This window comes from Pteronotus mesoamericanus, unplaced genomic scaffold (assembly GCF_021234165.1).
Source record: "Pteronotus mesoamericanus isolate MK-2021 breed Mesoamerican mustached bat unplaced genomic scaffold, CSHL_Meso_final contig_105, whole genome shotgun sequence".
In the NCBI taxonomy this organism is placed as follows: Eukaryota; Metazoa; Chordata; class Mammalia; order Chiroptera; family Mormoopidae; genus Pteronotus; species Pteronotus mesoamericanus.
In genome coordinates, this window is record NW_026555006.1 from 13,542,334 (window position 1) to 13,556,134 (window position 13,801).

At 42.9% G+C, this 13,801-nt stretch overlaps 1 protein-coding gene across 1 annotated transcript in view; it reads left to right on the forward strand.

Annotated features, from left to right (window-relative positions):
• Positions 1-13,801, forward strand: part of ROR1 (receptor tyrosine kinase like orphan receptor 1) — a 372,181-nt gene that overhangs the window by 204,333 nt on the left and 154,047 nt on the right. Inside the window, exon 2 of the mRNA XM_054572162.1 lies at positions 6,788-6,859. Coding sequence (XP_054428137.1) covers positions 6,788-6,859 — 72 coding nt within the window. The remainder of the gene's footprint in view (positions 1-6,787; positions 6,860-13,801) is intronic.

Here is a 13,801-nt window from a genome sequence, read left to right on the forward strand (position 1 = left end):
GCATCTTTCTTGGGTCTCTTGTTTCTTTTGAGTGACAGGTGACTTTGAATTGGCCAGAGACAATTACAGAGTAATGGGCTTTTACTACAATTGGATTATAGACTATAAATGAAAGTGTGAGTGGACCATACAAAGGGGGAAATTAAATGGCAAACCCCAGAAGACAAAGACAGATGACACAGAAGGATGAGTAAGAAGGAAAAATTGCCAGGAGGCACTTTTGAGGAGAAAAGCATATAAGGAAGAGCAACCAAGTGGAAACCAGAAGAAAAGAGTGAAGTTTGTTGATGTCATTGGAAATCTAAGGTGTTTGCAACACCTGAAAGGAAAGGAAATGAAACCCTGGAAGGAGTGTCTGAGCAGAGCATTTTCCAGCATGCCTCCTGTTTTTCTTTATCCTGTCTTTGCCAACTTGTTCTGAAGCCAGAAACAAACTAATTCTTTTGTTGCGCTAAGCCTTCATTGAGCAGTGGCACCATCGGCGAATGGGGGAGTGCTAACTTTGGGCCTATTCATGTGGACTTCTCCTTGGGGAATGTCCTACTTTGAGCCATTTTGGAATTTTTGTTAGGATTTTGCCCTGGCCCTAAGAAGATCCTCTCCCTAGTAACTGTTGGGGATGTTTCCTTTTCATCTTTAAGAAACACAAACACAAACACACACACACAGAAAATGAGAAGCCTCTGTAATTTTAAGATTATCGTTTGTTGCCCTTGCTGGTGTGGCTCAGTTGGTTGGAACATCGTCCTATACACCGAAAGGGTGGGGCTTTGATTCCCGGTCAGGGCACATACCTAAGTTGTGGGTCCAATCTCCAGTCGAGGTACATGTGGGAGGCAATCAGTCAATGTCTCCCCCGTCTTATCCCTCCCTCCATCCCTCCCTCTCAAATCAATAAACATAAAAAATTACCGTTTATTTATCTTTTGGAAAAAGTGGCTACTGTGTAACTGAGCATGGCCATTATTGAGTTGTTTGCACTTCTGGTGTGCCATACTATTTAGAATACACAGGCCTCTTCTCAGACTGGAACAATCTTTCCTTCACTCTGATTCTTCGGGGTCCCCCCTCCCCAGAGTCCATCCCCAGGATGTACTATTTCTCAGTGCTGTCTTACAACCCACTTTTTTACCTCTGTTGTACCTCCTATCAAATATTTAAAGTCAAGACTTAGTTAACATTTTCAATGTATTTTCCAGTTTATTTGCTTATTATTGCTTCTTACATACAGCGCCTAGGTTTGACATCCTTCTTAGTGAAATGAAGAATTTAGCACAGGGGCCGTGAGCACATTCGTGATCGCTTTACTCTTAGTAGACAGAAAATAGAGACAACCAAATGTCTGAAGTGAATGGTTAAATAAAGTGTGGTCCATCAATACTATGGAATAGTACTCAGCCATAAAAAGAACAAATCATTGATATACACAGTAAGTTAGGTGGATATGAAGGGCATCATATGAGTTTGTTTATATAACATTCTTGAAACAATGCAGTTATAGAGATGGAGAACAGAGCGGTGGTTGTCAGGAGTTATGTGTGGGTTCGGGGAGGAGGGGACAGGTGTGACTATTACAAAGTAGCTTGAGAGAGATCTGGTGATGACATAGTTCTTTGTCTCCATTATAGTGGCAGTTTTATCACATCTACACATGTGACGTGATGACACGGAACTTGGCACACATTGTAACTATGTCATATTCCTGGTTTTTATATTGTACCATGACTAAATAAATTGTAACCACAGAAAGAAACTGGGTGAAGGGTACTTTGGGCCTCTCTGGTCTCTACACAGCCTTTGGATTTCTGGTGTGGACATTCCCCCACACCCTACCCCAGTGCTGGGTGGACTACAAGGGTCCTAGCAGCCTGTCTGGGTCATTGGCAGACGTGTTTCCAGCCCCTCCCTACCGGTGGGGACTCTCCCAGGCTCTAGTGAAGGCTTAGGTAAGAATCCAGATCTCCACTGGCCACATCTTTGGTTTTCAAAGGACCGCTGAGAGCACAGCCCCTGGCCCAGAGGCACCTTCTGCATCGGTTTCCACTTGCTGTTCTTTCTCCGCCGAGAGTGTCCCTTCCAATCTCAGCTGTGATTACATTTTTGTCCTGTGATAGTTTATTCAGCGGCCTGGACGTCTTTAGTCTGGTTGGGATGAGCCCTAGAGCTGCGTGGAAGAGACCCCCCCGTGTGATAGTTTTAAGAGCGTTTTCAAGACTATTTGTACTCACTTTAAAAGTGTGTTTTCATGTGCGTCGTCATGGTGTTTTGTGTCACATAATTCCTTTACCTACGAGAACTGCATGTGATCTGAAATATTAAAATAGAAGATTTAAAGAAAGAAGAAGTATTTCCAAAGGGGAAGAGGGGCATTTAAGTGTGATTGAGAAGGATTTCCTCTCCTCTCTTTGAGTTGCCCACCATCCTCTTTTGGTTTTAGAATTAGCAAACCAAGCACGGATCGGGGTGGAGTGAGGTCTCCGGTGCTGGTTCCCAAACTGTGCTCTGCAGAGGTTAGAGTGCACGGATCATGGCAGTTTGAGACTCCTCCCTGGCTCTGCCTTGGACTGCCTGGGTTTGGTCGCAGTCCCCATCCCCACCTCAGTTAGCTAAGTAGGAAAGGGCCTTGGTGTGTCTCCGCCTCAGGCTTATCAGTGTAGAAAGGAAGATAAGAATGGGCCTACCTGATAGAATTGTTGAGAAGATCTCTGAGCTCAAGCAGAGCCTCTTAGACACAGAGAAAACCTAGACATCTTTTTTTTTTTTTCAATTTCTTCTATATAAAAAGATGAATAATACCACAACTTGTGGTATATTCAAAATTTTTTTCTTTGACAAATTAGTGGCTTTGCCACATTTACCAGAAAGGTACTGGGGTGGCCACTTGCTCCCTCATGCTTTACTTTGTGACCACTGGGCTGAACACCAGTCTCGGGAGCATGCTGGTCTGTACCTGTGTAAACTCACATATCACTGGGTCAGGATGCAGGATGTGGCACGGCTGGGTGCTTTTTGGAAGAGCTTCTGCATCCTGTGAACATTGGGTCTCTACCTGCCAGCCAACCGCTGAGATGAACCAGTAATCCTTTTGGAAAGCACAGGCTTTTATCAATGAGGAGGATTCAAGGCTCATATTTTTTTTCCTTCCCATCCAAATAACACTCCCACTGTTCAGGTTTAAATACCAAAACCTTATGGTTTGCAGAATCAGTGCCAAAAAGTCAATCAGCAGTGAAACTGCAAAGATAATAGGTCCTATTGATCAAATCGGGAGAAGAATGGTTTGCCCTCCTGCAGAGGTCAGGAAAGATATGAGCTGGAGTTTTCTCAAACATGCTCAATTTGCCTCAATTGGATCAAACCACATAAAACACTTATGTTCTTAGAGAACTGGTGACCAATTCAGGAAAACCTCACAAAATGAAAAGATTGGCTTGGATTAGTAAGGCATGCGAAATAGAATCTTTCTGAAAGCAAGGCCTGTGCGTTATTTCAAACCTAGACAATGACAGGGCCGCTGCCTGGAGGGCATCCACGTAGAGGATGGCCGCGCTCTGCCTCACTAGACAGAGGGGAAGGCGTGAAAGGTCCTGAGCGTTCATGCTGTGTGCAGGCCCTCTTGGCCCGTTGTCTAATTTAATCCTACTGCTGGCAGGGGTGTCTAACCTTTTGGCGTCTCTGCGCCACACTGGAAGAATTGTCTTGGGCCATACATTAAATACATTGCAGCACGTAATCACAAAAAACAAAAAAAAATCTCATATTGTTTTAAGTAAATTTACGATTTTGGGTTGGGCTGCATTCATAGCCGTCCTGGGCTGCATCATGTGGCCCATGAGCCACAGGTTGGATGCCCCTGGGCCATAAATCCTATCTCATTTAGTCCTGTGAGTTGGCTTTCTTGTCCTCCTCTTAGAGAAAGTAACTTTCCCATGATCACAGAATTAGTAAGTGGCAGAAATTAGTATTTTAATCTAGGTGTCTGTTTCCATTAAATATTGTACTGTGTTCTAACTGAACACACATTAATTTGGTGTTACCACAATAATTTTGCGCAAAGAAAGCTGCTAGTCTGGTATTAAATATTTCATCATTTTGCCATGGTGAGGAGAATAGGAGAGGAGCCGAATCCATCAGTGGAAATCCTACAGGGTCAAGACTGGTGGTCACGTCTCTCTTCTGCTGTTGTTGCCCCTGAAATTGATGGAGGTCAAGTTGAGATGTGCTCAGTTTTTCTTATAAAGTTCAGCCTTCCTTTGGGGGCAGGGCAGCTTATTAAACATTACTAATACTAATTATTTTCACATAAAATAATCAGCCTTTTAAAGCATGTGGCATGAAGATAATATTTTTCAGAGAGAGATTATTCATATTTTAAAATATTTTATCTGTCTTTATTATCATTTTATTTGAAAAGCTGAACATGTGATTATCTAAAGGAATGGATCTTGAGGCTGAGAACAAAATTCCTTAGAATCATCACAATCCCTTAATGAGCTTGTGAATTGAAATTATCTCTGCTGTAGCCCAAGAACTGAGTGGTGATTATTGTCCAGGGACACCTGGGGACAATTTCACTGTTAGCAGTGCCAAGCATCTATTCATTTGTCATCAGTCCTAAATTACATTCAGTCAGCAATTCAAACTCAGGTTAGAAAAACCAAGTGACACACAACTAACTTTCTATAAAATTAGTACTGTAAAATGAAACCTATGTTGCTGGCAATTTAACTGCGAGCAGCACTAAAGTGAAGCTATGAAAATACTGAATTTAAATGTTGTCAAGATCTGTCTTAATCCCGCCCGCCCCCCGTAGCTTCCGTGCCTACAGTGCCACCAGCGCTGCCATGGCCCTGTTCCCAGGCGCCCTGACATCTGGGTGTCAGAGTGCTTGGTGAGCCCTGTTCCAAGGCGAACCACCGTGGCCCGTGCCACCGCAAACAAGGGGCTATTATTCAAGAAGCCAAAGTAGGTGATAGCAGGATGGGGGTCAGGGGGGAGCTGCGGTTAGAGTCATACTCTGAGGGCCCTGAAACGTAGACAATTAGCTCTTCCCGCTGAAATCACCTGCAAAAAACAGCCACGCTAGGCCAAGTGGTTGATAACAGAAGCACTGCCTTCTACTGTAGTTTTGCATTGAATATTTTTCTTACTGGGTAAATTTTTCTTTCTGGTTTCATAGTTTGGAATTTTATGTGCTTAGCATCCCTCTCATACTGCCTATTTCACTTCAACTTCAAGCTCCCTTGCAGGAATCTATGCTTTCTTTTTTTTTTTTTTTTTTTTGGCCCAGGATGTAGGAGACGACTGGGGCCATTTGGGAGGGAGTAGGTATGTGTGGCTTGTCTTTCTTTCCTACTTGCTTTCTTTCCTACCTGGACAGGGAAAAAGGCAAGCCAAGGAAGTATGTACAAATCAAATAACCCTTTTGTCCCTGCCGTGCGTGGCAGGTTGATGGAAGACCCAGTAGGCAAACTACAAGTGGGCCTCTGCAAGGTCTCAGTAGGTAAACATCCTGTCCTTGGCAAAGCTTGCTGACCGTGGCGTGTGGCTTCCATGGCCAGGGGGCAGCCAGTCTCCATCAGCAAATAAGGAAATGTGGGAAGTGTGCTTATCTAGGTGAAAAGGTGGCGTGAGAGAGGGGTAAGGTGGAACAACTCAGGTTTCCCAGACTTGAATACTAGACAGCATGGGCTGCTGGGAGTTGTGTGGGTGGTAGTCAGACATAACCTGGATTCAAATCCCAATTCTTCCACTTACTGACGTGCACCTGTGTTCCAACTTAGATCCGTTTTTTAGTGGGTGTCTAGAGTACTGTATTGAAAAAAACTCTAAGGGAGATCCCAGGTTTACTAGACACAAAGGGCCATCTGACATTGATTAATGATAACTGTACCAGATTGAAGGAAGGGGCACTTGCAGCTGGGGTACATACATGAATGACCTAGACTCTGAGCTCTCTGAGATCCTGCACAGCACTACAGTTCTGTAAAATAGTGAGTGTGTGTGTGTGTGTGTGTGTGTGTGTATAGACATCACCTAACAGGAGATGAGTGCAATCCCATGAAAATGTACAGGTAGGATGGTGTCATGGCTTAAATTTCAAAAACAACAAAATTATCCTTTGTATTATTACAGTATATTAGTGAGAGTTTTAAAATGTTAATATTATGCCCATTGGATTGTTGATTTGCATGTTGGCTTTAATTTACGATGGTTTTGACAATTATCTTTTAAGCTCAGTGAACAATAGACAATTCTCCATATTCAAATACTTAAGCTTTCATTTGTCTCCACGAGTTTCAATATAGAGAAATAAATGGGTTTCCCTATGGATACAAATGCTATCAATTCACAAACACCAATGAAATCAGCAGCAAAAGCAACGTTGTTTTTACTAATTTTTAGTGGGAAGACTATTGACCATACTTGTCTAAGACTGGTCTTCTAACAAGAAATGGGAGAGTTTATGTTTGATAGTGGTTGGTCTTTTTTGCAGGTTTGGTTTTTCATTAATGAAATATTTGTATTTTTATTTTCAAGCCTATGTTTCAAAGAAAAAAACCTTCCGCTCTGACCCACAGATTGTTCATCTGGATATCCTGCATAATGCAGGCTCCTCTGCCTGGCAAGGAGCACAACCATTCCAGTTTAATAAGCTGTGCAATGGCAGTGGTCTCTCTCAGAAGGCAGGGCCTTTGGAAATCTCCTGTAATGCTTCTAACAGCCCATAAGTTACTGTGGTTAATATTGCCCTTGTCTTTCTCCCCTCCCTTCTTTTTCTTTTCAGAAACAGAGTTGTCAGTCACTGCTGAGTTAGTGCCTACCTCATCATGGAACATTTCAAGTGAGCTCGACAAAGGTATACAGTGGGGACACCCTGGGGAGGGGGCGGGGGCGGGGGCGGAGGTGTGGAACTCCATTTCGAACCCTGGCACAGCCTGCTTTGAAATCAACTGCTTTTTAGATCGCTAGAAGGAGGCAGGGGCCAAAATAAATTCCCTGCTTACTTTGTGACCATTTAACATTTAATGACTTGGAATTCCCTTATTTCTGGAGAGGTTTTTCCCTTTTTTTTCTCTCTCTCTCTCTTTCTCTTTCCTTTCCCTTCTTCCTCTAAAATGTTCCACATGGTGAAAATGCTTCAAGATGTGGAATAGGGTTGTTTCTGACCTTCCTGACACTGCATCTAGTGGATCTCATTTAGGGGATTTGATTCCGCCTGAGCCCAGATTGATCAGAGCTGTTTGCCGGGTGACCTTTTACGGTGAGTATTTGATATACTTGGAGGGTTCAGGGCAGTGCATTCGGAATGTTTGTAATTGCCTTCGCATACAGATGGCAGCTTCCTCTCTACACGTGGAAAGCAGGTTCCTACCATGAGATTGTTGTAGTATTAATTAAGCCTCGCCATATGCTAAGCACGGACTACTCTATAGAGATCCTATGTCCTGGATTGATAAATCTGGACATATTTAAAGCCCCTGCAATTGGCTCATATTACCTTTCCAGCTCCATTTCTCTTTAGTTCCCTTTATGCATTTCCAGCCAAATTTGTATTTCTTTCTACATGTCCTGTACTTTTTCTGCACCCCTGCTTTTGTCTAAGCCATTCTTTCCTTCTGAATTGCCCTTTCTTCCTTGCCAATACCCATTCTCTCCCTTCTCCAGGTTGGAAGGCAAATTGCTTATCCTTCAGGTGGGAGCATAAAGTCTGTGCTAGCCATGGTCTTACCTAATCCCTGAGCAGGAAGTGGCCTGTTCTGTGGAGCTCCCATACCCCTTTTCTCTGTCCTTCTCTTTGCATATTCTGTGTTTTATCATGGTGATTTACACACCTAGACATCTTGCCCTAAAACCTAGGAATTCCTTGTAGGTAAGATATCTATCTTGTTCTATTTCTTTTTTTTTTTTTTTTTGTCTTTTTCTCCATCACAAAATCGCACACAGACAGCTGTTTAGAGGAAATCCTCAATAAATATGTGTGTAATGATGAGTCACTCCATCCCTAGGGACACAGAGAAGGATGGGCCACATCCACATGTATGTGTGCAAATACATTCAACAAACTTACTGAGTTTCTACTTTAGTTCAGGCATGACTCTAGGTTCTGGGATTGTAATGGTAAAAGGAGCTCAAGGGCATTTTCAAAAGTTGCCTTTTATGACCAGCTCTCTTTTATCTGTTCCTATATTCACTTGGGGTTGTATTTCCTCTCTGAGGAGAGAGAACTTTACAAAACAATAACATAGGCAAAGTTATGTTGCTGGTTTTGCTTTTTAGGGATTTTAGGGTGGTGGGATGAAGTGAGATGTCTTTTCACCTTAAATCAAAGGACCTTTAGGATAAGTTATTTCCAAATTTGATCTGGACATTCTTTTTCTAATTAAGGATTTAAAAAGGGACTTTATGGTATTCTTCTCCATCTCCAGCACTGTGCACCATGCCTAGGAGGCAGTAGGTTTTCAATAAATATTTATAAACTGTTTTTAGTGGAAAAGAAGACATAAAGCGCACTAAACATTGACTCAGTGCCTACTCTGTTTCGAGCACTATGCCAGGTGCTCTCAGGAATGAGAACTTAATTGCCAGCTCCTTATGACATTATTGTACACTACCTGTTATTGATCGGGTTCCAGTTACGGTAGAAAAGGACATCAGCATGTGCTGAAAGGCAGCAGAGCCACCAGTGAAGAACCTGGCCTGCCAGACTTAATATTTCTATTAGACCAGCACTGTAATTACCAGTGGTTGCCCTCCAAAAAAGAAGTAGTATCAGTAGTAATGAACCTGCTGGCCAAAGGGCTGAACTCAGGCAGGCTTCAAACATTTTTGTTTGTTCAGCATGGCCTTCCAGAGAGCATGGATCGCTTTCCAGGGATTCTTGGTGCCCTCTTTCTCTAGAAGATAATTAGTGTATGGTCTTTACTTACCACTTAGAATAAAAGAGAACGCTGATTAATTTATGCATTCATTGATCAAATCTTTATTGCTTTCTATTCTGGTCAGGGCACTGTCTGAAGAATTAGGATCGAAAGATGAGTCAGACAAAGGTCTCTGCCTTCCATGAGGGAAAGATTGATATCTAAATGTTTAATCATAACCTTCTGGTCAGTTGGATGGACTAGATTGTCAGGGGACATTCCCCCCTATCACAGACAGATGCTGTTGAAAAATACAGTTGAAAAAAAAAACCCATTGCCAGGCTGGGTGCAAAAAGGATGCCTCTGGTGCCAGAAACAAAGAGCCAGCTCAATAGTGGAGCAGTGATCAGTGAGAAGGAATTAAACAAACGTCCTGTGGAAATACAGGGAGTATGTATGATTCTTAGGGGCTGGAGTTTCAGTACTCCAAGGAGATAAGAGCTGAGGCCATAACAGACAAACTCCCTGCATAGCTAACTGTCAGTGAGAAATGACCAGCCTGAGCATGAAATAAGGAAGATACTGCTGAGGTTCTGGTATGGAAGTCTATCAGCTACCCTGAGTCCCTGGGCACCCATGAGAAATCAAACCAAACCTACACTAAACATGGGTGCGGGATTGGGGTTCTCCTCCTGCAGTGCAGGAGCCACAGACCAAGAAGATAATGTAAAAACTCAGTCTGTAATGAGTTAAACTACGAGATACTACAGTGGACAACCTAAAAGCAGGACATAAAAATGTCTCAACATCCCAGTGCATGTGGGTCTCCCACCAAAAACAAAATTTTAAAAATTGAAGCCAAAAAACAACAGCAAACTCCTGCTGATGTTAAGTTTACTTTGAAATATTACACTATGTACAAGAGAGGAAAAGTGTCACCAATAGTGAGAGTCAACAGAGACAACACATGGAGAAGTTCCTATCTTAGAAACTGGAGACAATAGACAAATTTGAGAGAGTAGGTATGCTAGAAAATGTTTCATGATAAAAGAGGATATAGAAACCACAGGGAAAGTACAGGATAATATGAAAAAAAATAGACATTTTAAGAGAACTAAATAGAAATTCTAGAATTAAAAAAGAATTAATAGAAATTAAAAATTCATCATTTGGGTTAAACAGCAGGTGCATTCAACTGAAGAGAGAACCAGTGAACTGGAAGATAGATTTGAACTGATATGGTGGTTAAGAGAATAGACTCAGAGGCCAAGGTGACTAAGTTGGCATCCTGACTCTACTACCTGCATACTGTGTGACTTTGGGCAAGTCACTCAACCTATCTGTGCTTTGGTCTTCTCATGTGTAAGATGAGATAATAGGAGAAACTTCCTCATATGGTTGTTGTGAAAATTGATCTGGTTAGCAAATCTGATAAACTAATTGGAGAATAAGAAGTAACAGCTGTTTTTGGTTAATGTGGTTATTACTTTGAGGCTCGATAGTAAAAAATCATAGGTACTTTGGCAGGCTTGTAAGGAAAGCATATTATAGGCTTGGAGTAGGAATTTCAGGTCCTGTTAAATCAGCCCATGTCAGCAGCTGCCCATTCTGGCCTTACATATGTGAGTGTTCACCCACACGAGTGCCCTACTTAACCTTGGTAAATAAGATTCCCCATGGTCTTACCCCTGTTGACTCCTCTCACCTCACCCTTACACCCCTTACCTTGTATTCCATTTATTTCAAACAAGCTGCTTCTTAATTTCCTAAATAGATCCTTAGGAAATTAAGGATCTATTTCATGCAGTTTCTTCTGATTGGATAACTTTCACCCTGTTCTACACTTGGCTAACTTTTTCTTTACTTAAGCATCACCTTCAATATTTGCTCTCTTCCTTTTCCCCACAGTGCTGAATAAAATAGGCAATATTCCTGCTTTGCTGGAACTTACATTCTAGCAGAGAGACAGATAATGGATTCTTTCATCAGTCTCATTGACCATGTTGTCAATAGTGCCCCAAAATATTTCATCTGTGGGGCACGATATCACTTTATGTCTGTCTTGATTTAGAATCTTTGCCACGCTGTACTGAAATGATCTGTTTTGTACCTGCTTCTTTAAAGTTGGGGGCTCTCCTATCTATTGGCATGCTCTTATTGCACAAGGTCTCATGTGTGATAGAAAACATCATGTTAAATTAATTTATGGGTTCAAATACCATCTGCGCCAGTTCATTGCTACTACGTGTGAATACCTAGTAGGTGTAGTGAACTTGCTAAGCATGTTCCATGTATCATTTGAATCCACACCACCCTGGGCAGTAGAAGAGACAGACAACTGAGGCTCCTGCAGACAGGCAGTGGGGCACAGCTGGTGAGTGGCAGTGCCAACACCCCACCAAGGCCTCAGGCCACCTCCAGCACAGCAGCTGATTACACACAACTCCCTGGCATTTATATCCCCTCCTCCTGTGGGGCAATTTCTCTCACATGGAGAAGCAATAAAAATAAAAGCCATCATGTGACATTCTTTTATACCTTTCTCTTCGCTTGGCTACTCTCTTCAACCCGTCAGTCCTACCCTGCCTCCCCAGCCTCACTCGGGTCCTGGTTTTCCCTTAACCCAGTCCAGTCAGTGGCACTAAATGGTTACCTTTCCAACAGGAAATGAAATTTAAAAGAGACAAGACCACCCGGGAAGAGCCGTTGAAAGCTACTATTGATGGGGCATGGGGGTAATTTCTGAAACAAATGCTTCAGAACCAAGTGTTTCCTAAAGTAAATGGATCTGCAGGGGCCCAACCTCAGCGTCCCCAGGGGCATTTGGGGGTGGGGTGTGCAATGAGGGCCTCTTTCCCCTTCTTCCATTTTCAGTCGCATGAAGTCTCAGAGGTTCTCTATAGAAAGCCAAATATTTCTTTTGGAGAAAGGACTGGAAATTGTACCCCTAGGTAGCAGAAAGGGAGGGAGCCTATTACTTTAAAAAAATTACTGAGGGCTGCTTCCAAGTGCAAATCATTCTCTGTGTGGACAGGCTAGATTTGGGCATATTTTTGTCCTGGCTCCCTTTTTTTTAAATGGAGAGCTGGCTTTCTCCATGACCTTGGAGCTTGACACGTGGCAGGAAGGTGTACAGCACAGTCCTCGTCAGCATGAGCTCTGGAGTTTCTGTGACCCTGGCTTCCTTTTGCTCACCTGTGGCGTGGAGGCATTGTAGCTACCACCCAAGGTTGTTTTCCTGGCCAAGAAACACGTCTATGGCTTGCCCTTGTGTTGAGCCATAGGACAGCTGCTTGCAAGGTCGCAACAGGCAGATACATGCTGGCCTTGGCTCTGTAGCCCACCTTGTCCCTGAGAACGTCACCACCAAGGGGCTGTGACCAGGTTTTCTAGTTCAGGAGCGATTGCTTCCTCTTGTTCCCCCTCTCTGTTAACTTGATTTGTCCGTGGCGCATAAAGAGTCTGTTTAAATGGTACTGCCTGGCCTATAGCTTGCAGCTTGGTTCACAGCTAGTCCAAAGGGGTAGCTGAGTCCTTTCCTCATGCAACTAATTATGTGTATTTGCAGCAGTGGTAGTGGGCAAAGAGGCAAGAGGGAGTGGACTAGAGCCTTGGTCCTTGGCAAGCTAAAGAGCTGTCCTTCTGGGACTGGAGTCTGGGACAGCGCATCCATCTTTTGTTTCATTTTCAAAAAGGGCAGCTGGTTCCAGGAAATTCTGCTAGAATTTCTGGAGTAACCATGCAGTGTTGAATACTCCAATTTCAGCAGGTTTTGGCATTAATTATAGCTTCCTAACATTGACAGCATTGTTTTCTTTAAAGGACAAATATTGTCCTGCCACTATCAACAACAAAAGCACTTAGAACCCCTATAACCCCATATGGAAAAAGGGGAAGTGATATTGACTCTAAAGGGTTGTCGTAAGTGGTTAATAAAATGTGAGGTGCCACCACAGTGTCTAGCAGAGATGGGTGCTCACTGTAGTTGTTTCTCTTAACCCAGCCCCTTCTTATTCCCAGGGGAGGGTAGTGTGCTCTGGGGAAAGAGCACTTAAGAAGGAGCTTATATTCTAGCTCTAACTCAACTCCATAACCATCATGAAACTCCAGTGCTTTGTGGTCCAGCACAGTAGCCACTAGCTGCCCGAGGCTGTTGAGCACTTGACATGTAGTCAGGCAAAAATGAAATCAGTGTAAGTGTACAGCAAACACTCGGTTTCAAACACACAATATGAAAAAAATGACTTAACTTATAATTTTTTATTGATTATATGTTGAAAGGATCATTTTTCACATTGAATTATGTGAAATATATTATTAAAATTATTCATGTGTTATTAAAGTTACTCTCCTAACCTGTTTCCTCCTTGCAGCATGAGGAGAAGTTCCCGTATCTGTCCCGGCCTTAACATTTTAGGAACTACGTTTTATAAAAAGAAATTTTTCTAAACCGATTGTGTGAGTGTAATGTTTAAAAATATATGAAGTACTTTAGGTGCAACAGATTGTCATCACTGATTGTAATCTGATCATTAACTCTCAGAGAAAAGCAATATTTCAAGTAATCTCCCTTCTGTGGAGAAAAACTTTGTAGGTTATAAGTCCAAAGCACAGGGGGATCACACCTGGGTAATGGTTACACAGGGCAGCAATGGAACCACCGGACAAGTCAGGAGGTCCTAGGCCCTGAGGACCCAGCGTTCTCTCAAGCTTCACCCTGCACTCTTCTCCCGTGCAGGCTACGCACCAGCCACGACAGCTTCCCTTAGGCTCCTCCAGCAACCCAGGCTCTTCCCTGACCAAGGGCATTTTGGCGTGTTATCCTTTCTACCCAGCATCCTCTTCTCTTGCTTTACGCCTCCTTCAGGTCCGGGCACAATTGTCATCTCAGATAAGTGTTTCTTGATCATCCAAAGTTAGTTTCTTTTTCCTTTATAGCA